The sequence below is a fragment of the Acipenser ruthenus genome, chromosome 6 (assembly GCF_902713425.1).
Source record: "Acipenser ruthenus chromosome 6, fAciRut3.2 maternal haplotype, whole genome shotgun sequence".
Taxonomy (NCBI): Eukaryota; Metazoa; Chordata; class Actinopteri; order Acipenseriformes; family Acipenseridae; genus Acipenser; species Acipenser ruthenus.
Window position 1 is genome coordinate 17954871 of NC_081194.1, and position 26900 is coordinate 17981770.

The 26900-nt window shown below is 38.2% G+C and overlaps 1 protein-coding gene across 2 annotated transcripts in view; it reads right to left on the minus strand.

Annotated features, from left to right (window-relative positions):
• usta (uronyl 2-sulfotransferase a) overlaps positions 1-26900 on the minus strand; it is a 107899-nt gene that overhangs the window by 62229 nt on the left and 18770 nt on the right. Inside the window, exons 1-2 of one of the 2 annotated variants that reach the window (XM_059025154.1) lie at positions 19830-20339; positions 3257-3300 (exon numbers count right to left, since the gene is read on the minus strand). In XM_059025154.1, coding sequence (XP_058881137.1) covers positions 3257-3300; positions 19830-19914 — 129 coding nt within the window. In that variant the 5' untranslated portion in view covers positions 19915-20339. Of the gene's footprint in view, positions 1-3256; positions 3301-19829; positions 20340-26900 lie in introns of those variants that run through there. The other variant, XM_034017941.3, reaches the window with a different exon arrangement.

Sequence of the window (26900 nt, forward strand, 5' to 3'; positions counted from 1 at the left end):
TAGTGAAATCCACTAATTAAGGGAATGTCCCACTTCCTATATGTTTAGCATAAGGATGCATGTAATGATATTTTTGGTGCATAGAAAACAAGGGCAGAAAATACAATCTCTGCACCAGAGGGGCGCAGAAAGCCATAGAGTGCAGGAAGCCATGGCAGTGCAGAGAAATACCATCTTGGCCGCCTTAGGGCTCAGAAACACCATCTACTGAGGCCGGGTATAAACTGCATGTAATGCATTTGATTTGCTTTTGTTCCGGTTTATATTTGATTCCTGAATAATCTTTTTGATTGACTTTATTTGAAGGAGACTGATTGATTATTTTTAAGAAGAAATCAAACCTATCTTACAGAATGGACTAACAAAGGCCGTTCAGCCCCAGCACTTCTCCAGACAAGCTCAGAGAAATATGATGAATGTTACCTTTTAAGGTGTTGTTCAGGGAGCAGGTGCAGGGACTTCCCCCTAGTCAATCAAGTTAATCTATCAAGTCAATCTATCAATTAATCGCACTATTTAAGCCTTGGGTCAAACACTCATTCTCTGCCTGTTTTGCATTTGCGTACTGTCACGCAGCGCTGCAGACCCCACTTGTCGTTTTCATTTCTGCCGTCTGTGCTTCCCTGTGCGTCGCTGTGCTTTCACTTGCGTTGCTGCATTTCTCTGTGCATGCGTTTTTGTTTGGTATATGCGTTTATTTGTTTATATTGCTTATTTTTCTGTGCTTTGGTTGTGAAAATATTTTATAGGAGCGGTTCCCCTGGTTTGTTTTAATTTTATATGCATTTGTTTGGATCTGGATACGCTCCGCTCTGCTCTGTATTTATATTATCATCGCGTTGGTTCTGTCTACATTAATTGTGGCAGCATGTATTCACGATACCTTCTCGTTCTGGCTTCTAGTGATTCCCTGTGCAATTTTGGTGGTGGGTTGTCTTTCAAGTTAGAAATTAAAAGGTCAGGGGCTCCCGAGTGGCACTCACTAGAGTGCAGGATGCGCTCTATAGCCTGGATGTCGCGAGTTCGAATCCAGGCTAAAAGGTCAAGGGCTCCCGAGTGGCACTCACTAGAGTGCAGGAGGCGCTCTATAGCCTGGATGTCGCGAGTTCGAATCCAGGCTATTCCACAGCCGACCGTGGACGGGAGCTCCCAGGGGGCGACGCTCAATTGGCCGAGCGTCGCCCGGGGGGAGGGAGGGTTAGGTTGGCCAGGGTGTCCTCGGCTCACCATGCACCAGCGACCCCTGTAGTCTGGCCGGGCACCTGCGGGCTTGCCTGTAAGCTGCCCAGAGCTGCGTTGTCCTCCAACGCTGTAGTTCTGAGGCGGCTGCATGGTGAGTCTGCAGAGTGTAAAGAAGCGGGCGGCTGACGGCACACGCTTCGGAGGACAGCGTGTGTTCATCTTTGCTTCTCCCGAGTCAGCGCAGGGGTGGTTACGGTGAGCTGAGCCTGAAAATAATTGGGCATTTCAAATTGGGGAGAAAATAATAAAAAATAATTGGCAACGACTAAATTAATTAAAAAAAAAAAAGAAAGAAAATTAAAAAGGTCAAAATAATTGGCCATTTCAAATTGGGGAGAAAATAATAAAAAAAATAATTGGCAACGAATAAATTATTAAAAAAAAAAAAAAAAGAAATTAAAAGGTTAGTTTCTGCTGTCTCTCTAATACTTCCACCTGGGTGGGCTCCAATGATGGCGTCCGTGGTGGTATGCGCATTGAATCATGGGATAGCACGACTGAATCATGGGATTGTTTGTCCTATCCTGCTTGCTTTGTGTTTTTGGGTGTACTTGTTTGTTCAATCCCGAGGCTGCCGGCTCGGCCCCTCTGACCCATTCAAGCTCCAGAATTAGTAGCAACGCATTCATTCATACTAAAATATTTCATACAGCCACCCCCCTTATGCTCATGACTGTGTTCGTTCTGTCTACATTAATTATGGTGTGGCAATGCTTCGTTACCTACACCTCTGAGTGGGCTCCAATAATGGCGCCTGTAGAGATACATGCATTGAATCATGTATACGCACACTGGCCTCGACCTCCGAGAGGAAGGGTGACTTCTATCTCTTCTCAAATGTATCCTCTAGCCTTCTCTTCATTTTCCCCTTGGGGGAAGTCTCACCTCCGTGAGGGCAGCTCTCCGCGAGCCAAGAGGAAACTTAAATTCTCAAGCACATAGTTTCTTTCAAGTCCCAGGGCTCATTCTCAGCCCTTGCTCCTGTTCCGTGAACTGAATAAAAAGCAGTAGAATCCAGGAGAATGATTGCGAAGAGCATAAAATAGTAAGGCAAACGTAAAAAAAAATAATTAAAACAACACTTGAAGCCCAGTACTCTTTACATTTTAACAGTGTATTTGAATGTCTCTCCAAAAGGGACAGACATATCCTTATGAAAAATAATAATATATATATATATATATATCTACTGCAGATCAGTTTCTGACTTATCTATGACCACAAGTAAATGACTGCCTTAGGCATAATTCTCTGGCTGGTTATTCAAAACATTTAACATTGTGATACCAACACAAACAGCTGGATAACGTAAGCATACTAATAAATTAAAAGCATACCGATATAAAATATTTATAGTTTGCTAATCAGATATATATATTTTTGTTTAATATGCTGACTACAGAGAGTAATATACAGAGGTTATACAGATACAAAAATATGTCAAAACAAGGTCTGTAAAAGATCCCTTTTACCACAGAGAAATAAGGCCAAAAACAATACGTGTTTTCCACAGTATAAATGGAAATCCTGCCCAAATAAGCATGGAAGAAAGACAATCTTTTTTTTATCAACAGAGGACTTGTATAAAACAAATAAGCAAATTCCTTTTGTTGCATTTAATGTTTTTATTAAGCAGAGATGCTTAATAAAAACATTGAGACATACTGGATGGAAGTAGAACACTTTTTTGGAAACCCTACCGCATTCAGGTGCAGCTGTTCTTAATTAGCACCTGAGAATATTTTTTTACTCTGCAGGTGAAAAAAAGAAGCATAAAAACAAACATGGAAATACCAGATGAGATCTTGTCAAAGCCATCTTTCTTATCTTGACACCCCATCAACCCAGGTGCATGTATTACATTTGCATTAACTCCCATTATCCTCTTCTGACCAAAATCCAATGTATTGCAATGTGGGCGATGACAAGAGTCATTGAATTGGTTTTATGGGAGTTAAAATACCAGGAAAAAAACAGAAACAACATTGGAAATGAGTGTGTGAGCCTGTCTTACCCTAGGGAGTGGGGGTCCGTGATCATCCAAGAAAGTGGAATTTCCTGTGGAAAGAAATATGGGAAATGAGACTGCTATTAGTCATACACCTCTAGGTTTTTGTATTAATACAGTAGATTAACAGGCTTTCACAAGTACACAATAAAAGCCCCAATGAGCGATACCACTTTAAGGTATGAAAGACATCAATATTAATAGAAACAAAAGCATGCAGAAAAAACAACAACTTTATTTGCATTACAATTCAGGGACACTTTAAAAAACAGAGTTAACCATAGTTTTGGTCAAGTCTCACTGCTTCACGAGGGTGCAGTTTATGTTCACTATGGTAAATGTGAGACACTTCTAATGGTGATTTACTCTGCTCTAACTCTCAGAAGAACAGTTGCATACATACCTAAAAAGTTGAATACAGTTTCTGGTGAAATTAATGAGGCACACAGACCTAATTCATCTAACTAACCCAAGGATTAAACCCAAATATTTTTTTTTTAATCTAGACTCTCCTCAGCTAACAATAGAAATAGAGAAAAATGCCAGCAAAAGACTTTGAATATTGCCATACAAAGCCAAGTTTATGCTGAGGCATGTTGCGGTCTAAACAGTGTTACAACAGCTCATTTATTTTCCACCTTTTTGTTACAGCTGATTGCTGTTGCTGTATTACAGTTATTGCATGGTCCTGTAAAACAATGCATACAACATCATTACAATATTACAAAGCTTTACAATATCCCACCCTAGAACACCACGGTTTATGAAAACACACCATCTGTGAAAGCCAGTAGAACTAGCTAACAAAACCACATAATCTTGCAAATTTGCACTTTGAGTGCAGTTTTATTGTAAAAGCATTTCAACATGACACCGTCAGCTTTCTAGTTTTCTATCTTTCTTTAAAAAGGTATGCAATCAATTGAACACATTGTTGACGCATTTTTTAATTACTACATATCCTATTAAATGTGTTTGCTGTAGTTAAGTGTACTGTATATAAAAAGGGGACATTTCACAGAATGATGTAAACAGACTGTTGCAGTGTTGTACACAACTTTGTGCCAGAGTTCACTGCTTATCAGTATACCTAAATATTTACAGCAGAAAGACCAAAATTACTAAATGCAATTAGAAACCTGTCCAAATCTTTCTGGGAAATTGTGCTAGAGTTTGTATTAACTGTATTTTTTTCCTATATAAATAAATTGTAATATACAGTAAGACAGTTGGGCTCTTTGTTTTCAGTTTTTATTTCTGAGTAGTGTGCAAGATAACGTAACAATTCACTCGCCTTTTAGAGTAAAGTATTTGTTCGGAGCAGACTGTGCTCTTCGTTGAATCATAAGAAAACATGTAAGCTAATTGTACAATATATATAAGTAAACAGTATTGAAGCAAATGAGTTGGATGGTAAACATATCTAACATAATTTCCCTATCACCAACTTCTGAATTTAAGCTTTCATATTATTTTTGTGTAATTATTCATAACATATTTTTCACGTAAAAAAAAAAGCTTCAGTAAAAACGTACAGTTCTGTTTTCATTGTCTTGTGTGTTACAACCCGCATAATTTGACATAATTTTCCAATAAGGACCAAGAGGGCTTCAATTAAGCTCAGAAAGACTCCTACAAGACAGAACAGTAGATCACTACGGGTCTTTCTGTTGCACTATACAGGCCAGCATGGTCAGTGTTATAGTCGTGTGGTTGACATCTTTTCATTTGCTTAAGCCTCCCATAAAAAATAAATTGGAACTTACTAAATTAAATCAGCAACCTGTTAAAAGGTTTAATGACCTTCCCATGAAGAACCTGAGTCAACTCAAAATAAATACATCTTCACCTAAAAGTTTATGATGCAGTACGATGTACAGTGTACAGCTATGGCCAAAAGTTTAGCATCACCTAGAATTGTAGGATTGAGACAATCACTTAAAAACTATATGAACATAATTTTGATCTTTTATTTAACCTCGTAATCAAAGTTACTACAAAACAATCTCGCAAAAGTCTTTCATGTTAGATTTTGAAATGTCACATTTTTCAATTTATGTTGTGAAGTATATGGAAAATTACAAAGTGGTATGTAATTCAATATGTTAACGTAACATTATTCAGCAGGATTCAATCAACTTTATGAAGCAAAATTAGTTAATTCTATAGGGTGATGCAAAACCTTTGGCCATAGCTGTATAACTACATCACAGTTCACAACATTCAATTGTCTCTTGCACAGACGGTTTGGTTGTAATTCATTATAGCGTGCCATTGTTAAGTTGTTTATAACGTAGATAAACTTCTGAAGAGCTGGTAACGTATTAAGTTTCACTGCGATGAAGTGACCATGATGCTGCTATGGTCTGATAAACATCAATAAACAGTATAAACTCATGCCACTGTTTATCTGGTTGTTTTTGTTCCTATGTTGAATCAATTTGATATCTTAGATGGATCAGGATGCATGCAAGCAAAAACCTGACAAACATGATGGATACAATGACTCAGTTTAACTTTTTAACCCAGAGTCCCTGGACAAATGGGATGAACACATTGTGGAATCCCGTTTTTAGTGGGATTGTCTTTCCAACACCTATAGATATACAGTTCAAAGATACATGCTTAATACTATTTTTGTTTTTATCTTTTATATCGAGTTAGAAATTATATATAGTCAAAGTGTTTTATCCTGAATTCCACTCCCACTTCACAATATCCCATTGTTTAAATCCCATGTTTAAATAATAAACAAAGAAAACCGTTCTCATCACCAACCTTTTCCCTCTTTTCAATGAAAATGACAATGGACTAAAAGATTGGTAATGATGATCAAATAAATGTAGCTGCATTTTCTAACTTGTATGTTAATAATAAAGCAGTATTAGTTATAGGACTGTGAGTGTCTGTGTATGGGTTATAAATCAGCACTTCTGCTTGTGCAGACGTTTGCCGCGCTATAATCCCTTATTAGAAAATGATTCAGTGTCAGCCAATGAGCTTCTGGCTATAGCAGGCATTAATACACAGTAGATGCCTGCTGAAATGCCATTGCATCATCTGGAAATCAAATTTAAAATCAATACTCGCAAGTACAGACTTTTTCATTTTGACTATATTTTTAAGCGTAATCCACATCTATTGGACAGTAAATACTAAATTGGTCCAAATTAATTTTATTATCCACCAAAACCAGCCAATCAATACTTTGCATTGCCGAAAGCAACCAATCATGTACCTGCAACTGCTGAGTCAGCCAATCACAGCCTGTCAGCTCGACTGGGTCTCAGACACAGCATCTTTCAACAACAACAAAGCGAGACAGTGCAGTAATATTGCTCCATTCAGATATCTGGCACTGTTTAGATAAACTATAAGCAGCTCTGACAAGTAAAAAAGTTATTTGTTTAATAAAGTAATTTTTTCTCACAGTTATGTGTGTGATCCTTTCTGAACATTTTTGGGCCTTTTTTCCTAAAACATTTCTCAGCAGAAGGGTATCTGACAAATCATTACAAGTTCAAGGTAAATGTAGGTTTCAAAGTGTTTCATTAAAGAAAATAATGACAACAAATCCTTTTGTAATAGCGATAGTGCCCTCTCGATGAAGGCTTTATCGTGTGTTAGTTGACCGTGTCTGGAGTTACGTTAGTCGCGGTCAACTAACACACAGTACAGCCTTCATCGACGGGCACTATCGCTTAAATAACCAATGTTACCATATTTGGCAGCAGTACAGCAAGGATGTCCACTAAAATAACCTGGGAGAAATGTGGGGGGATGGCTGTGTTTGCACAGCCACAGGTGCAATTAATTATTGTTTTTAATTGTTGTTTAATTTAATTGATATCACCTGCCTGTAAATTAGCAGGCAGGTATAAAAGCAGAATCAAAATGTTTTTTTCAGGGCAGTCTCCAGTCTGTGTGAAGAGAGAGGCTGTCAAAGTGAAGAGATCTGTGTGGAAACCTTTTTGTGTGTGTGTTTAAAATTGTTTTGTGTTAAATCGGTAAACGGCTTAGCCGTCTGATTTTAGTTAGGTTTGTGAAACAGTTCAGTTAGTACTCCATATGCGAGTTAGGTTTTTGTTTTGTTTTGATTTTCTTTGGTTTCTGTAAACAATAAAATTGCACAAAAGTGCTTAAGAACTTCAAATTCTTGTGCCTGGGTCTGTAAAAAAGGGGCTATGAACCTTAAAACACGTACAATCTTTTACAGTAGCTTAAGAGTGAAATAACTTGAGCAGGAAATTCAAACAAGATATATTCCCCTAAGTTTGCAGAAATAAGGTAGTACTGTAATTTCGGTGGATGGGCTGGCATCCTCAAACTGTAGCTTGTACCCCACCCATGACCCGGACTGCTTTAATTACACATTAGGCAGTTAATATAGGACGTGCAGTCAATATCAAGATATTTTAGTTTTTGTTCCATTATGGTGACCCACAAAAGGGTGTCCCCCATGATACACAGATATCACAAAACTCCACTTACTGTAAAATGAAAATATATGAGTGCCACTATTACCACAGGGGAGGCTATATAGTGCAAACAGCCGACCATCAAACAAAGTGGAATTTTTGCTGTAGGGTGGAGTTTCTGGGGTATAATTAGAGGGGAAAAACAGAATTCTTAGTGTCATTGTATGGGTCTATGAACTCCACAGTATCAAACAGAATCTTGTAGGCAACCTCAAAATGTAACTGCGAACAAAAATAAAACAGCAGTATGCATCATTTCTTTTTATATCTTACCGATTATTACAGCTTATGCTGCCAATAACAGACAAAACCCTCCAGAGTAATGTATGGGTGTTTACATCTATAACAGCCCGTCCACATGCGAGATAGAATTTTTTTGGTAGCTGTGGTTATATATAAGCTTTTCTATTTAAAATGTCTGGGGCTACCGGCTCAGTTGTGTGTGCTATACCCTTTGAAAAACCAATTACATAGCGATTTAAAGGCACAAATGGAATCTGATCACCTCACCACAGCATCCCACTTACGAATCAGGATGACTGAAGATCAACTAGGGAGGCAAGTCAATCAAACTAATTTCCCAATAATGTAGTACTGAAACTTACCAATCTTAACTTCCCTTAAACTTGCCAGTACTAACTTCCCCCAAGTTGATCAACCATAAAAACAGCGGGAGATGCTGGGAACTTCAGTGGGAGGGGTTAAGGAGTGGTGAAGAACTGCCAATTGTTGTGCATGTTTTTTCTCCAACCCCCCCCCCAATCCCTACAGAATAAACGGTGACTGCTGTGCATTCAATTTGCAATAGTAAAAACAGAGTACAGTACATTATATTATTCAAAACCGATTCACTTAAAAAAACAAAATAACCCATAGGGGCATTTATTATTAAAACACAGTAACACATTCCAAAATGTCCTATTGATCCGTTACAAATCGGTTTTGATTGGTTAGTTATTTGTAGCAGTCTGCCTTGTTTGTTTTCTAACTTCACATTATCGGCTTCCCCTAATTTTGTTATGGGAAGCTTTCTAAATGGAATGTTTGGATAAATTGTTTGATTTAGTACCAGGGAGGCAACGGGGGGAAAGCTATGCTGAAAAGACCTGTTAATTGTATAAAATGTAGCATAAAATGTGGTTAAACTTAACCATGCGGTCACAATACTGTAGTTCACACACAGAAACCAGACCATGCTGCTTGAGTTTAAAGTTTTTTTTGTGCACTTTTACTACTGTAGTTTTATTGCAGAAGTTTATACACACAGCATACCGTGTTAGAATTGATTTGCCAAATAAATATCACCAAAAAGCATTACAGGCTAAATCTACTTTTAAAGCTTACAGCACCCCTGCAGAGAATCCTCTAAATAAGCGCAGTAACAATGGTCTGTTGCTGGTAAGGCATACAATACACAGTTTCCTGTCTCAAAAATAATATACCATGAGAGAAGTAAAACACATATGGAGCTAAGAAAACTAAAGCAGATTTATATAAAAATGAAGAAAATGTGTTGCACAACTATCTGCCAAGGAGCAGGTTATGACACGTTGTTGAAGAAATTGGCCAAGTAAGGCCATATGGGTAAATCATTAGCCAGCCAATGAATACGTAGGAGCCATATGCGTTTATTGTTGCAGTACTGAATGAGCATGGTTGCTGAATATAAAAAAAATATCTGATTTACAACAGCTTGGCAGTGAATGGGAGAACTAACCTCCAATAATGGCTTATGAACCACAGCCAAACCCATAAAACATGAGTGTTTTCTGATGTACTCAAAATAAAACAAAACACAACTGAAGAAAACACATAGGATGACATAAATAAAGTTAATTTAATATATTTTAGCAGCAGTACAGCTTCTACTGTCAAATAGCTATGCAAGACCTTAGTGCTTGTCACAGCTGGAGTCAAGTCGACTGGTCTTCAAGTTCAAGTCGAGTAGAGTCCCAAGCTCCAAGGTCTTGAGTTCAAGTCGAGTCGAGTCCCAAGCTCCAAGGTCTTGAGTTCAAGTCGAGTTGAGTCCCAAGCTCCAAGGTCTTGAGTTCAAGTCGAGTCGAGTCCCAAGCTCCAAGGTCTTGAGTTCAAGTCGAGTTGAGTCCCAAGCTCCAAGGTCTTGAGTTCAAGTCGAGTCGAGTCCCAAGCTACAAGGTCTTGAGTTCAAGTCGAGTCGAGTCCCAGTAATGTCAAGTCGAGTCCAGTTTAACCCAGGATCCAGTCAGTGCACTGTTACACCTTAAAACGCTTGCATCTTTTGATCACTCCAAATATATGGATGATACACAGGTAGCCTTTGCTAGATCAGCTTTTATCTTGTTTTTAAGATCCTCTGCTTTTTGTTTTATTATTTTAATTTAGTGTAGATCACGCCATCTGACAAAACTTGTTGTGTATACTCCAAGAAAACGATGAAAATGTTCATTCTCAACATTGCTGAGTGGAAGGCTGCAGTTGACTATTAAATCTGTAATGATTTGAAGTTAGATGTTGTCCCAAGCTTATCAGTAATACACGTGTCACAAAATGTGCAGTTTGCTGAATGTTTTCCTTTGCTGACATTGTAGTTTTTAAACCTGAATTCCACCACTTGAGGAGAAACTCTACTTGACATGTTCACAGTGCATGTGGATCTGCCAGACCCTATAGACTATGCGCACAGCATACTGTACCTTATATCCTATTATATACGTTATTTAGTTTGTAAATATTAAGGCTACAGTACTTGCTAGCAAGTAATACAAAGTAGAGATTAATAGAAACATGACTGCTACAGAAAGTCACGAGTCAAGTCCAAGTCCCAGAGTCATCGAGTCAAGTCTGAGTCCAAGTCTCGATCTCAGATTCATGAGTCTAAGTCCATCAGAGTCCTACACTCTCTCATGGCCAGGCCTGCAGCAAAGGGACAATTTGTTTCTATAATCTCCTTAGAGTGCAAATAGCAGTTTTGCCTAGTAGGTACAGATCTACACTTGGGATCGGTGAGTCAAATGTACTGTACTGGCATGCAGTACAGTACATAATACACATCACTGGATAAAATAAACTCTCTTCTGAGGTTACTTACCAACCTCAATGATTTAATTCATTACACAGGCACAATTTTCCATTCTCTAGTAAGAATTTGTATAAACACTTAAAACATCTTCTGAAACAATTGTCATATTGTTTGTGAATTTAATGGTCCAGTATCACAGTTTAAAACTTCAACTTGACCTTATGAAAAGGTTTTTGCCGTTCTCTCATTTCTCACTTCCGAGCCTCCTTGTTGGGTTACCCCAGCAAACTGTTCCTGTTTTCAGTTTACATCCCAAAAATAAAATTCCAGCCATCAAAGTGCAACTTGAAAAAGACTGCAGGAATTCAGATTTACCTGCTCACTGCAACAGAAGTCATCAAATACTGACACCTTATCAGTGGAGGAGACATCATGTCATCTTAACACAACTGCCAATACCTGGCCTCACAAAACAACATTTTAAGTCACAGCTATGCAAAATACACACATTCTTAACCAAGACAAAGTTGTGAAGACATTGCTTGGATAAATGTTTTAAATGTTGACCACAATGCAACTATTTATAAAAACAATATTATCATTTTGCCTTTGCTTTGGATTATGTTTCTGTTAGAACCACAACTATGTTGGTGGAAATCCAAAAAAACAGAACCAGCCTTGAAAACTAAGACATTAGGGAAATCACAAGACCCCCCTAAGAAAACCGACAGGAAAGAGACTTGAAGTGGTAAAAAGTTAGGGCTGTAACAAAGGTTCAGATTTATCCGAACGAAGGTTCGAACCTTCAATAGTACTAATTTGCATAACATACTGGTGACTAGGTCTGCTACGATTAAATTGAAAATCGATTGTTCGATCGATTCCATTCCTCATTATATACATCGATATAAAATACTGGATAATCAATTCAATAATTACATTTTTGAATGCGCATAGTTAATAACATTATTTAAGTTTATCAACAAAAATGCACTGAACGCCCTGCCTTGCTATTTACAGTATTTCTGCCTGACAAGCAGTGGGCGTGCTCTTCTTCTCCTGCTCATGTTAACTAGCTTCTGATTTGCTGGGCTCATCCTACCAGCGAATCAGTTTTGAAAATGCTTTGTAAATACGCCCCTCTGTGTATTCGATGTAAACAAACTAAAAAGCGCAGCGCCTTTGATCCAGAGCAGGACGACAGGCTTGTATTCCTGGCAAACAGCCTGTAAATAAATTATACACATTGAAGAAAACTGACTGTATATAGTTCGCAAGTTTCAAAATGAACTGTTATATAATGAATATCACATTAAAAATAAATAAATAAATAAATAAATAAATAAATAAAACGATCAGTGATGTTAAATGCAATTTTGGAGTAACGATCAGCTTCAGCTTGAGGTCTGCATGTTGTGGTAAGTAGTAAATCAATGTATTTGTATTATTATTATTATTATTATTATTATTATTATTATTATTATTATTATTATTATGTTGTTGTTGTTTTAGGCAGTGATTTGCACATTGTGTGTTTCACAGATAGTTAAGGTTAGGTGGCACAGTATTAACAAGATGCAATGAATGATGCTTGCAGCTGTCACTAAAATTAAAAAAAAAAGACGTTTTTCATAAACGCGTATCTAGTTTATATTCATTACATTCCAAAGTACTGTAATCTGTTTGGAATAAATATTTTAGTAACACTCCTGTAGTATGTTAAACTATGTGCTCAGTTTTCTAAATTCGAATTATTAGTGTTAGCATATATATATATATTATGTTTCATACTTATTCTACCATAACTCTTCTCTTACAATGTCTTGTGCACTAGTTATTCAGTACATATTTTACTGAAGCAATATAGGCACCCCCCCACCCCACCCCACCCCACCCAGTGCTTTGCAGCACCGCCATAATAAAAGAGTTGCTAAGTAAGTATAATGATTTGGTAGTGGATTTTAATACAACATTTCTTTAAGCAATATGCATTATACAAGACAAAAAGATCAAAGTTTGCATGTGAGGTGACATTTAATTTACAGTATTCACACATTGTTACACACTGTGCCACCTCTGCTAACAGAGGAAACAAAAAAAAAACACAACATCTGACAGTGCATGAATGCTGCCTGACGAACCTTTGAAGGTTTAGAACTACCTCTGAATTCCTGGCTAGTGAACTAACCTTCGAACACAGCCCTAGCTTTATTACACACCTACAGTTACTGTATTTTGGGGTTTTCAAGTTGCTTACTATATTACAGTACAGTAGGTGTATCATATAATCGTACAACCTTCACCTACTGTAAGGTTCACCTATCACAAATTACTTGTCAGCTATCATGTAGATCGAATGGGAACAGTTTGAAATAATATGGATTTATTTCTGATATGCCTGTATTAGTGGGACGTTGTACATTCATTCATATTGTTCCAAAGCTTTGGTTCTGTCACTTACTGCCAGAATATACCTAATCATTTTCAGGGTGTTTCTAATTTCATGGTCCAGTAAGCATGCATGCATGCATGCAGCAAGGATAAACCAGGACATATACAGTACAACCACATGAGCTTCAACTGGCTTTTGAAGAGAACCGATTAAGCTCACTTAACAGTGTGGGATAAACCATGCAAGTGGTTGGGAGTTTTTAATGGTGAACCAACTCCCCAAAAAATCTGTACATGTTTCTCTGCTTTATACACTCAACGTTGGATTTATTAAGTTTGCGTGACCATGGTAGAATCGACTGAGAACTACATCTAATTCTGCATCTCTGTGGCTGTCATGATATTCCTAGGTTCTTTACGTTTTAGAAAATGCAATGAAACTGCGCTGCAGAGTGGGTGGATACAGACAATTGGGAAATCATGGAGGTCAACTTTTGTTCACAGAGAATAATAAGGGTTTTAAGAGAAGGGCTGGCAAAAAATATGTTACAATATTAAGAAATACTGTAAATATCAAAAATATTTTTGTAGCTCTGTGTGATAGGAGAAAATGGTCTTGTGTTGTAATCCAGCCTCCTGACAACAGATGGCGCTGGGCCAGTGCAAGGGGTCCTGCACAGAGATCACGTGACTGTGGGTACGCTAACCCCGTGCACTGAAGTCAAGTGTATTAAGAACACCTGAGGCTAGCAGACTGGTGTTCCACTGATCTCAGGGGCGGGGTTTTCCAGGACAAAGTGGACTGCATTGTTGTGCTCAAGGCTGGTGTTCGAACTTCCGGACTAGAGAGACAGGAGGAATCGAGAAGCAAGGAGGGAAATTTTAAACTTGAGTGTGTTTTTGTACTTTCAGCGTACTCTGCGTACTCAGCGTAGAGGAATATTGATACGCTAAACCTATCAAGCTACGGTAGACCTGCTGTAGGCTGGGATCTGTTATATTTACTTTCCATACCACTTGTTTTCCTCATCCCCGATCCTCCACCTTTTTGCAATTTATTTTAATAAAACACACTGCCCGGGTTTAAACTTGCATTATTTCCTCTCTACCATTCACACTCAACTCTACGGTTAAAAGATTTTGAATACCCCTCTCCTCCCCATACAGTATGCAATGTGCACAATGCAATATGGGTTCTACAGACACCCAGGGTTGAAAGAGGATAATAGATGGGTGGAGATTGAAAGCACAGAGTTGCACAACACCCATTACACATCCAAGAAACACAACACCATCATTATTAATCACATTTTGACTTGCGTAATTAAATAATGGGTCTGGAGATGAAAAAGAAGAACAAAAATGTGTATTACAATACAAAATCCAAAGTCAGTCTGTAAGAACACTCAGGATCGTTAATCGCCAATTTTTTTTTTTTTTTTTTTTTAACTACAGACATTGTAATTGGTTTTGTAAAGGAGCCAATTCGCTTACACCATTAAGTCTGAAGCATCTGTTCACAAAGCTTTAGTGAACCATTTGCAGTAAACATCCTTACCAGGGCTTGAATTTCATTTGTGTGTGCTTGGGGGATTTCCCCCCTATGCTGTAGCCAATGGGAGGGGGGGGGGGGGAATCCAAAATTTTAGGGGGGAATGGCAAAAGAAAAGGCACTTTTGCATATAACAAACTATATATATATTTTACTGCATCATCATTCACACTGGTGTTGCTTTAAAATCAGCTGCTTTCAGGAGACCTAACAGCTGTTCATCACTGTGAGACAGAGCACTCTCCATTGCTTTTGCCATTGCCTGACGTGAAGTTTTTGCATCCAGCAGAAGAAAAAGGTGCTTTTCTTCAAGACCAGCGCTCCATTTCATTTTTTTAACTCTTTACACACAGCCCTATTTCCACCTGTTTTCACTGTTTTCATTTATGTATGTTTAACTAATGGATAGTTTGTACTGCATGCATGTAACATATCAAATGAAAGGCCACACAATTTCCTTTCATATTATGTAAGTTGCAACAGGATCAGGCATACTATATGTGGTAGAGATGAGAAAATCTAGGAAAAAAAAAAAGTTTTTTCCAAAATAATCATGTTTGGTCACTGCTATATATATTGTAATCATAGTATAAAAAAAAAAAAAAAAAAAAAAAAAAAAAAAAAACACTGCAGCATTGAACCTCAATATGAAATTAACATGGGGGGGAAGCTGAGCTTCTAAGCTTTCCAATGATACCGCCCCTTTCTGTCTAGCTGCTACGGAGCAATAGGCTCAAAACAAAATCTAAGCTGTGAACTCTGTCACATCATGAGAGGCTTAACTTCAGGAGAACGTAGTTCTGGCTAGGAGTACCGCATACACACACTGAATACGTCTTTGGAAAGCCCCGACTCTGTACTTTTAAACAAGCCATGAACCAGGTAGGTGGCTTTTACGGTGCCTGACTAATATGTGTGTAACCTTCGGTGCCCTGGTGCCCCAAAATGAATGGGGCTGAGTTTTAAGAGTTAAAGCAAAAGTCACCGCTTGCAAAACAACACCTAGAAAGACTTGGAAAATGTGCGATTCCCGCAATCACACGCTGAAATTCAAGCCCTGCTTACTATGACAGGGTGGCAGAGTATTAGCCTATACTGTACAGGTGCTCACTTATGGGTGCTTTTTCCGATATGAGCAACCATCAGCTTGGCACCCTTAAGTGAGCACTAGCACTGTGTTGTTTACAAATATGGTAGTATGTTTCCATGTTTTAACGCACAGGCCATCTGCCCTCCATGACAGTTTGCACTACCGAGGGGACTGAAAGATGTGTTGACAAAATGTATTCTATAGACACAATCTTGAGGTCTTTAAAGTTAATGTTGATCCAATAAAAAGGTACAGAAAAAGGAAAAAAGGTGATACTTATACCTTGTTTCCATGGACAGCCAACTCGAGTCGACTCCAGTGTGCTCGAATTGGCGTTAATTCTCCCAGAAAAATGAGGCATTTCCGAGTTACCCGTTATCACGTGAGTTGGGCAGGGAATACTACCGATTTTCCCCAGATATACATGCGAGTTTAAAAGGTCAAGATGTGCATTCACTGCAGATGGTATTACAGTCAAATTTTCAATGATTTAAAAAATAAATCCATCTAGATAATCTTTCGCATTTGTTTCACGCAGTATACCTCTGGTAGACTGGTTTGCAGAACAGGGAAAGAAGCGCCGGACAAGGGAAATAATATGTCAGATGTCAAAGTGGATATGACAATGGCAGTGATGAAGCCAATTTGCTTGAAAACATTAAAGTTGGGGGACATTTCCATCGAAGGATTTAAATAATCTGGAATTGATCTGATGAGATCAGAAACCCAGAGGCAGTGTAAACGGCGCCTGCTACTGTAGTAGGACTGTTCTTTTTTATGTTAAGCATTTTTTGTGTTTTTTTATTTTTTTACAACGGTTTAATTAAGCCAACATTTTATATGCCAGACTTGTTTGAAAGTCTGCAACAAAATGGTGGATTGTTCTTGTCGATACACAGTATATATTACTAAAGACACCCACTGTGCAGGTATCGCAAATTCCATAAACAAAACAAAACTAAAACGTTAAAATAAATTAGTTCTGCACCATATAAAACGGAGCTTGCTAGTCTAACTGATTAGGCCTTCTTTGTTGTTTTCCAAGTTGCTGCAGTGATATTGTAGAAACTAGTATAACGAGTTGCTGTAAATGAGATACTGTTTTGGCAGACAGATTTAATTAAGAAAACATTTATATGAATATTTTTGGAATTAAAAGTATAAATGCAAAACTGTGTTGCATTTTTCTTTGTGACTGTGCCAAGTGAAAAAATTTAACCAGCCAAAATGTCCCGTTATACGGTATGTTCCCGCCTCCCTAAAACATTTTTGATTGACAGTTAGTGATGTAATTTCCTCCCAGCCCGAATTCAGACAGAATTAATTAAGGCCAGCCCGAGGAGTGAAATCGGACCACAGAATTCGGGCTCCCTCCCGAATTGGGAGCCAACTCGAGTAATTTAAAATGGAGGTGTGGGGGGCAACTCGAGTGTATAAACCAGCAAAACTGAGAAGGAACCCTGACAGAACCTGTCTCGGCTAAGTTCACACCATTTGCAGTGCATTGTATAGTAACCTCAAGGATGCCGTTATCATCATAGTATATAATACAAAAATGTAATTTCAGTACCAGCACTCTAATGGCCCATGGAAACTATATTATTGTACAATTAGTAAACATGCAGGAATCAAAGGCTTTCTTTAGAAGCCAGCCTTTGACAGAAAACATGGAATACTGCTATAACGTGTTGAAATATATCACTCAAAAGGTGAGTGTTTTTGTGCCTCACTGATTTAAACCATTTAAAGATGTGTTTAATAATTATGGAACTGCTTGGCATGGATCACTACAGTTCATGCATTGAACGGAACATTATTTCTTGACTGTTATTCTCATCCATAAGTATCAAATCACACAACAGGATATTTAGTATGCAAAACTGAGGACTGTGGAAGTGATGGGCAGTGAAAATATGACCCAGAACATGTAGACACAAATATCAAGACAGGAATTGTAAACAGGAATCAGCAACTGTAAGTCACACAAATTTATATCGGTTATATTTGCAAATGCTTTAAAGGTTTTTTTCTTCTAAACTAATGTCTTGTGGCCCTCTTTGTCTAAACCACTACTGTATCTCTGTGTGACTTTTGCAAAATGAATTTGATTTAGCACTTGGCACTGATTTAGCCAAGAAAAACACACATGTATGAGGACTGCTCCAAAGGATATTTGTTTTAATTAAAAGTCAACAACTCAGCCTTCCCTGCCCAGTTCACCTGAACTGATGTTCCAGATATTTTTGAAAACATACTTTGATGGAAATGATTGACTCTGTACTGTTGGGGAGATTTAATTTACTTATTCTGATATAAAACTGTACAGAAACTGAACCATTGGTAAACACGCTGTATTTGTTCCAGCTATCAGGAAATGCAAGTTCCAAAAATGCAAGACAAGCCATATGTAGTTGGAATGTTCTAGAACCAAGCAATGTCCTGAAACATGTGAGAGGAAGATTTATATGATACTGACAAAGTAAGTATTCATCATCATAAAATGCATAACACCACTTTACCTTACGAACACACTTCAAACTAGGGCGACCAGCCGTCCTTATTGGACGGGACAGTCCCTAAACACAAAGATCAAGTCCCGGTCCCGGACTAAATGCCTCCAGGATGGAATTTGTCTTGGATTCCTAAACACAGTGCAATCTTACAGTTTAGCACCACAACATTCCGCTTCAACAACATTACTGGGAGTTGGTTCCAGACCCTCACAATTCTCTGTGTAAAAAAGTGCCTCCTATTTTCTGTTCTGAATGCCCCTTTATCTAAATCTCCATTTGTGACCCCTGGTCCTTGTTTCTTTTTTCAGGTCAAAAAAGTCCCCTGAGTCGACATTGTCTATACCTTTTAGAATTTGGAATGCTTGAATCCGAACACCGCTTAGTCTTCTTTGTTCAAGACTGAATAGATTCAATTCTTTTAGCCTGTCTGCATACGACATGCCTTTTAATCCCGGGATTATTCTGGTCGCTCTTCTTTGCACTCTTCCTAGAGCAGCAATATCCTTTTTGTAACGAGGTGACCAGAACTGAACACAATATTCTAGGGGGGGTCTTACTAATGCATTGTAAAGTTTTAACATTACTTCCCTTGATTTATATTCAACACTTCTCACAATATATCCAAGCATCTTGTTGGCCTTTTTATAGCTTCCCCACATTGTCTAGATGAAGACATTTCTGAGTCAACATAAACTCCTAGGTCTTTTTCATAGTTCATCTTCAATTTCAGTATCTCCCATATGATATTTATAATGCACATTTTTATTGCCTGCATGCAATGCTTTACACTTTTCTCTATTAAATGTCATTTGCCATGTGTCTGCCCAGTTCTGAATGCTGTCTAGATCATTTTGAATGACCTTTGCTGCTGCAGCAGTGTTTGCCACTCCTCCTATTTTTGTGTCGTCTGCAAATTTAACAAGTTTGCTTACTATACCAGAATCTAAATCATTAATGTAGATTAGGAATAGCAGAGGACCTAAAACTGATCCCTGTGGTACACCACTTGTTACCTCGCTCCATTTTGAGGTTTCTCCTCTAATCAGTACTTTCTGTTTTCTACATGTTAACCACTCCCTAATCCATGTACATGCATTTCCTTGAATCCCTACTGCGGTCAGTTGTTGCATCCTCAAAATGCAACAACGATGTTGCATCCTCAAAAAAATTAGACAAAAATTAGAAAAAGTTAGACACGATCTCCCTTTCCTAAAACCATGCTGACTGTCTCCCAGGATATAGGTAATTTTCCATTTTGGATCTTATTATAGTTTCCATAAGTTAACATATAATAGAAGTCAGGCTTATTGGTCTGTAGTTACCTGGTTCGGTTTTGTCTCCCTTTTTGTGGATCAGGGCCGGATTAACCTATACACAAATTACGCTATAGCGTCGGGCCCCCAGCAGAATTGTTTGGCACATTTTACAAAAACTGCATGTGGGCGGGCACACACACACACACACACACACACAGGACGAGAGGCGCACAGAAGCTTGCTTTCGGTTCATTTTTTTCTTTTTTGACGGCTAAGCACTTATTTCTAGATTACAGCATACCTGGTCTCTGAGACTCTCGCACGAGCAGCTTCCTGTTAATGTACAATACCAAATGCCCCTCGCTCTCTACCTCCTGGAGGTCCATTCCTAGTCCTACGTCAGAGGCACCAGTCTGCAGGATAAAATGTATGAAACATGCTCAAATTTATGTATCAATTCATTTCAGTTTTTTTTTTTTTTTTTTTTTTTTTTTTTAAATTTTTTAAAAAATGTAGTCGTTGCCAATTAGTTTTTATTATTTTCTCCCCAATTTGAAAAGCCCAATTATTTTTTAGGCTCAGCTCACCGCTACCACCCCTGCGCTGACTCGGGAGGGGCGAAGATGAACACACGCTGTCCTCCGAAGCGTGTGCCGTCAGCCGCCCGCTTCTTTACACACTGCAAACTCACCGTGCAGCCGCCTCAGAGCTACAGCGTCGGAGGACAACGCAGCTCTGGGCAGCTTACAGGCAAGCCTGCAGGCGCCCGGCTAGACTACAGGGGTCGCTGGTGCGCGGTGAGCCGAGGACACCCTGACCGACCTAACCCTCCCTCCCCCGGGCGACGCTCGGCCAATTGAGCGCCGCCCCCTGGAAGCTCCCGTCCACGGTCGGCTGTGGAATAGCCTGGACTCGAACTCGCGACATCCAGGCTATAGAGCGCCTCCTGCACTCTAGTGAGTGCCACTCGGGAGCCCCTGACCTTTTAGCCTGGATTTGAACTCGCGACATCCAGGCTATAGAGCGCATCCTGCACTCTAGCGAGTGCTTTTACTGGATGCGCCACTCGGGAGCCCCAATTTATTTCAGTTTTAGGGCCAATTTATAGACCTGTCCTGTCTCAAATGTGCACAGTATGCCTCTTACATTTTAGAAACATTCCTTTTTAATTGGGGGTATTCGAATTTTAGAAAAATAAAGTTAAACGTGTACAATGCAGGAGGCTGAAGAAAATTGAAATGTGGATGTGTGCAGCCGGCAAGAACGGTTTAAGTCCAGTTGTTTGTTTCTCTCCCTTTATAGCAGTGATGTGCAAACTTTTTATATGCTGCCCCCTTTTCTTAGCATACATTTTGTTCAGATATAATTTATAAAATGTTGAAAACGCGTATCACAAATGCAACATTAAAAATCAGTCTATAAATCTTTTTTTTACAGATTTCAAATGAAGAATGTGTTTGTTAACATTTATATATTTAGATAAATCTGGACTTTTTTTTTGGTTAAATCTAGAAAAAAAAGGGATTTACATTAAATCCAGGAAAAAAACACCTGTTAAAATATTATTGTAACACTTTAAAATAAGGGTCTGTAATTCTAATGTAACTAACACATGATTTCCTACTGATTTCAAATGAAATTCCTACTGAATTAAAAAAAGTCACAAGCATGAGTTCATGACATACATTTCATGACTTCATAACATTCCACTTAATACACATGAAATAATCATGAACAGACACTTATTTTAAAAGTCTTACCATAAAATCTATATAAAAAATCACTACACAACATTTCCAGCTAGTTGGGCACTGTTTAAGCGAGGCATTTCAGAATGACGTGCTTGCCTTTTCTGTCCCAAGAGATTCTGACACGCTGTAGTAAAGCAGCATGTGTTTTTAACCCAGATGGCCTTCCATAGAGATCACTATGCGATAAATTAAAATTATCATTAACAACAATGAGATTTAATTATTATCACTCGCATGTGATTTCTGTCGTATGGTACAAGGCACTAAATAGTTTAACAAGGCTCATACCTTCAGTACCCTGGTTGTGGAAAAGTGAGTATGTATGCAACCCCCAAAATATGGCTTGGTATAGTCCCCAACGCAGGGCCAGATTTACCAATAACACCATTCGCCATAATATACATAGGGCCCCCAAAATTGAATTGAACCTTTAATCAGGCCCTGGTGTTAGGTAATCACATCATTTAGGCAGCTACTTTGCTTGTGATTGGTTGGCAGTGTGCTGCTTTTCTTTTTCCAGCACTCCTTCCATAGCAACAAATCCCACAGTGCTGCCAATACATCTTCGTGAAATTATACACTGCTAGGAATTAACCCAGGTTAATGGAAAGCACATACCTTGCAGTTTTCCTATTTGTTTCTCTTTTCTATTTGACTACACTGAGGCTGGATGTATAATGTGACGATTCAAAACACTAGCACCACCTTCCTTAAGAGACTTCCAAAAACATTTACTTTTAACAAAAAAATGTGGTATAACAAAACAGTGCTTTTTACAGGAAAATGCTTGGTGACATTGACATAAGCGTAACTGCTATTCCCTTATTTCTTCATGTTTAGTTTTAAACTCAGGGTTCTTGATTTATTACATTGGGTGGGGGTGACATTTAGTTTCCAAATGTGAACGGCATCTGATACATTACAGCTCTGACACCTGGCCTCCTCATTCGGCCAAATGAAGTCCACAGGAACATTTCCACAGGAAAGCAGTAGTCGATCAAACACTGTAGTGAGTCAAAGGCAGCTGGACATACTTAAACATCAATCTTCAACACAGGACTTGTTATATGAACACAATGCTGACCTCATGTTTGTACTTGGGTGCATTAACCCACATATTCATAAACAGAACCATTCAAAAATAGACAATTTGAAAAGAAAAAAGTATATTGACACAATTATTGAGGTTTCTGCTTTTCTTTATGATAGAAGATTAAAAGCTTAATGAAGCAGAAGTGTAATGGAAACATTGGTATGGATACCAGACATGCCAGGGGTGACCATGGCTGATGCACACATTTCTAAAATGCTAAAGACAAAAAGAACACCTGGCAGGCATTGTGATTGTTAAAGTAAAGACCAGAGTTTGGCTGCTTAAATTGTCATTTCATTTCAATTATAGGGAGAGTTTAATACTGTATATTTTGCATGGAAGTGAAACACATAAATAATAAAAATTTGAAACTTTCTTCAGCACGTGTTGCTTTGGTACAACTTCAATCCACCAGACAGACGACACAGATCAAGCATTCCAGCTTTAAGTCAAAACTTGTCCCTCCCCTCCTTTGAGGCAAAGTCCTTATGTCTGTTTGGTGGCATTTTACTGACGTATGCCACCTCCTTAAGGTAGTTTACCTTTAGGCGTACGGTACAGTGGGAGGTAGTGAGAAGGACAAGTACAGTTCAAGCCAAGTACTGACACCCTTCCTAAAGCTACTGCTGGCAAAAATATCCTGAAGCCATTTTAGTGTACACGTGAAGGAATGCAGATGTGGTGCTGGAAAGAAAGGAGCCCCTTACCCTCCAAGCATTACAAACCAGATTCAGCTGTGTTATTTCTGGCACACAGCAGAGGTGAACGTTATGTCTTCAGACAAAACAAAACCCTTTTATAAGGACAATACATTGTCAATGATAAATGACTTCTATTACAGCTTATTAAATGTTTTTTATTTTTAATACCACTTCCGTGTGTGTGTGTGTGTGTGCGTTTAATAAATACATAAATAAATAAAATCCAACAACTACAGCTACGTTATGTAAATACACAACCATGCCCACACACAACCCTGAAAGTTGTTGTGCTTATTCTATGCATATTTTGTTTTGTGTACTGTAGTTCTAAATTCATAACCTTAAATAGTGCTATTTAATCCAAATCCATAAACTGATATTCTGGGCCCAATTCATGAGTTTTAATAATGTTTTGTTTTGCTTTGAATTTTTCAGTTAAAGAGAGCATTGGGTGTTTTTGGAGCATTTGTTGAATCTAAACATATGGAGGAACTGGAGTCTCAAATTCAAGCTAAAATCAGGATTTATGAAAAACAAACTAAATGGGTGGTGGGCTTCCCATTTTGCTAAGAGGTGTTAAATTGCCCCACAATTCAAAATGTGTGACGGAGACACATTAACGATAATTACCATCGGAAAAAGAAGTTGCAAGTCATAACTCATGCCAACTGATGCACTTTAACACTAGAAGCCCCGCGGCAGTTTTTTTGGCAGTTTTTGGTTTTAAAATGTAATTTTCTCTGGTCGTGTAACACATATGGGGCTGCGCGTTCATGTACCTTTCTGTCCATATGTATTAAATATTCTCACAAAGCATGAAACACAGGAGTGCAGAAATAAAGGAGATATATTACATTATACCTAAAAGCCCTGGGAGGAGTCACATTGACAGCCACACAGAAAACAATTGTATTTTGATTATACAGAACGGTATTCTACTTTATTATTTTTAATTACCAGTCCGCAATGCGTTTAGCTGTAATCAGATAAGTCTCTACTCTCTGCCTGAGTGAATGACTGACAGTCTATTGTTTTCAATCAGCCTTTGAAGGCTGGCGCCTGCTTGCCAGCTGCGCTGCTTTGGTCAGTCAATTAGCATCGGGACTAGTGAAAATAAATACCAGAGACTGTGGAGTTTTACAATGCAACAAAATATGGAGTTGATGTTTTGGATCAGATGTTTTACAATGTATTGGACCTAGCAGCCATCAACTCCTGGGTACTTTACAAAGATTGCACAGAGAAGAATTTACCAAGGAGAGAATATATTTTACAGTTAGCACAAGCGTGTACCCATAGCTGAAGCTGGCAACCCCGCTGAGAGCCGCAAGAGACACCAATGCCAGGTTGGCAAGTGCAATAAAAATAAAACTTCAGACAGCTGTGCCCTGTGCAGAAAGGCGACGTGCAGAAGCGCATTATCTGTGTTGATTGTGAACAGTCTTAGCCTCAAGGTAAAGGAATACCCTTTTGCCGAAAAAAAGAAATGAATAAATGAGACCCTTTTTTATAACTTCTTGTGCTGTGCGCTTTTGTAAAATGTTTTTTTTTTCTAAGTTTATTTATCTATGTTGTTCAGTTGCTTTTGCTCCTCTGATAATAAACCGATTGCTGATGAAAAGTTAAAAATGTATTGCTATCGTTTGTTTTATAAATACGTATGTTGTAAACTGATGTCTGTTCAGATGTTTATTTATTTACATTTTCTTGTTTTGATTTGTAAAATATACATAATATGCTTCGGAGGTTCAGATGTTTATGTGATGTACTCAATAAAAAATTTTTTAAAAAAATTACATCCGACTGTTTCTCCTTTAGTTATACTATTTACAGTGTTTTGAATCCAGCCGTCAGAAAGACTGCTGCGGGGCTTCTAGGTATGAGTATATCTCCGGTCCTTCTAGTGCTAAATGTCCTTCTCTGTGGCATAGTCTGCTGCAAACCTGAAATGTTATTCCAAGCTGTAAAAAACTGCTCAGGAAAGTGGTTTCTACCTGTAAGTATGCCACACAAGATTAAACGTTGACTGATTGGTAGCACTTTGTTTCAGGCATTCACAATAGAGAATAAGGAGGTACTGTCACTCCAGTGGTTACTGAAACCACACTTCATTGGAATATCAATATCTTGACAAATACCATAGTGTACCTGTTCTAGGCGTCTAATTTGTCATCATGCAGTGAAAAAACAGCTATTTACCCCCTCCCCCATCCCTTCAATCTTATTCACAATACAAAATACAAAGCAAGCAGATAATATACATCTCTTCACAGTAACTGCATGCAACTTGAAGTCTGACTATATGATTCCCTGCTGAAGGATCTTGGTTGTAATTACAAAGAACATCACTGCAATATGTATTTAGATTTAGCTTTCATGTCTGCAAAATAATAAAGAAGATGGCACACATATGGAGAGACCACACGAAGGAGAAGGGAGGGAGCGTTCTGTAACTGTGTGACCAACATACATTGTGAAACAAGAAACTTACACGGGTGTGGTCAAAATCAAAAATGTACAAAATCTAAGTATAATGAAAACTTAAGTTCCACAGAAAAGCCCATCAAGGGAAGCAACATGTATGTAACCTGTAAAATGTGTCTGCTTCTCAGTATTGTTAATAAAAAGAAAGAAATGTTGGTATCTCAGAGGCATAGCTAGGGGGGTAGTTTTAGGGGTTTGAACCCCTCGGCCGGAAATTCATTATTCAACGTGGGAGAGAAATAAATGTCAACCACCTGCGACACTGTAAACCTCCGTCCCAACCAATGTAAGCTCTGACCCATGAGCTGTTTGGTTCACTGCCCGCCTAAGCACACTTACAAAAAAAAAAATTATAGAAAAAGTCAAACACATATCTAGTAGTGATTTGGCACAGTCCTGTCATTTTTACACCACATTCAGCCTTCGACTCCTTTGATTGGACAGCGTGTGTGCACGTACTGTTCAAACCGACTTGCGACGGAAAGATTAATATAGAAATTATTGTCTCTGCTAAAATTAGCATTACGGGGAAATATATATATATATTTTTCATTTGTCCTACTGCCTTTAAACCAGTGGTTTTCTCCATTTCATCTCAAGTACCAGTGTTTCCAGCAGGGACCACCAGGTGTACCAGTAACCAAGTGCAATCTAAAGACTGATTGGCACAGGACTAAAAATCACTACAAACAGGTGGTTTCAGAATTTTTATCGGCATCAGTGAAATTTAGTCCCCTGTGAACCGCCCATCACTCGGATATCTGTCACCCAGGTATACGTCAGTCACGTTTTACAGCCCTTGTATTAAGAATAAAATCAATCCACATTATATACAGTATATATATATATATATATATATATATATATATATATATATATATTATATATATAATGTAATAAATTAATGCACTTGCCCATCACACGAGATTTCCGACTCCGTCACTGCTTTTCTGATACAAAGCCCATCTCGTGAGTGTTACAATGTACTTGTTTATGAATCACAGCCCACATTTTTTTTTCGCATGCCAAATCAGTCTGACTTTATTGTGCAGTTACACAGCGCTTCCTCCAATTTCACATGAAGAAAATGCAGCAAAAACAAAGTGAACAAGACAAGCTATGGTAATGTAAAAGTTAATCATTAAACAGTTTTAGATACTGTTGCTTTTGTGCATTTTCATTTGCAATTTGGGGTCTTATCGAGCATGATATTATGTAATTTTGAATACTGACTTTGGATACTGTTTTAATTCTAGAAACTGTATTGTATTTTTAATCTTTTGCTAAATTGCATTGTCTTTTATGTTTTATGCAGTTCTGTGCACGGGTAATATTTTGATTTA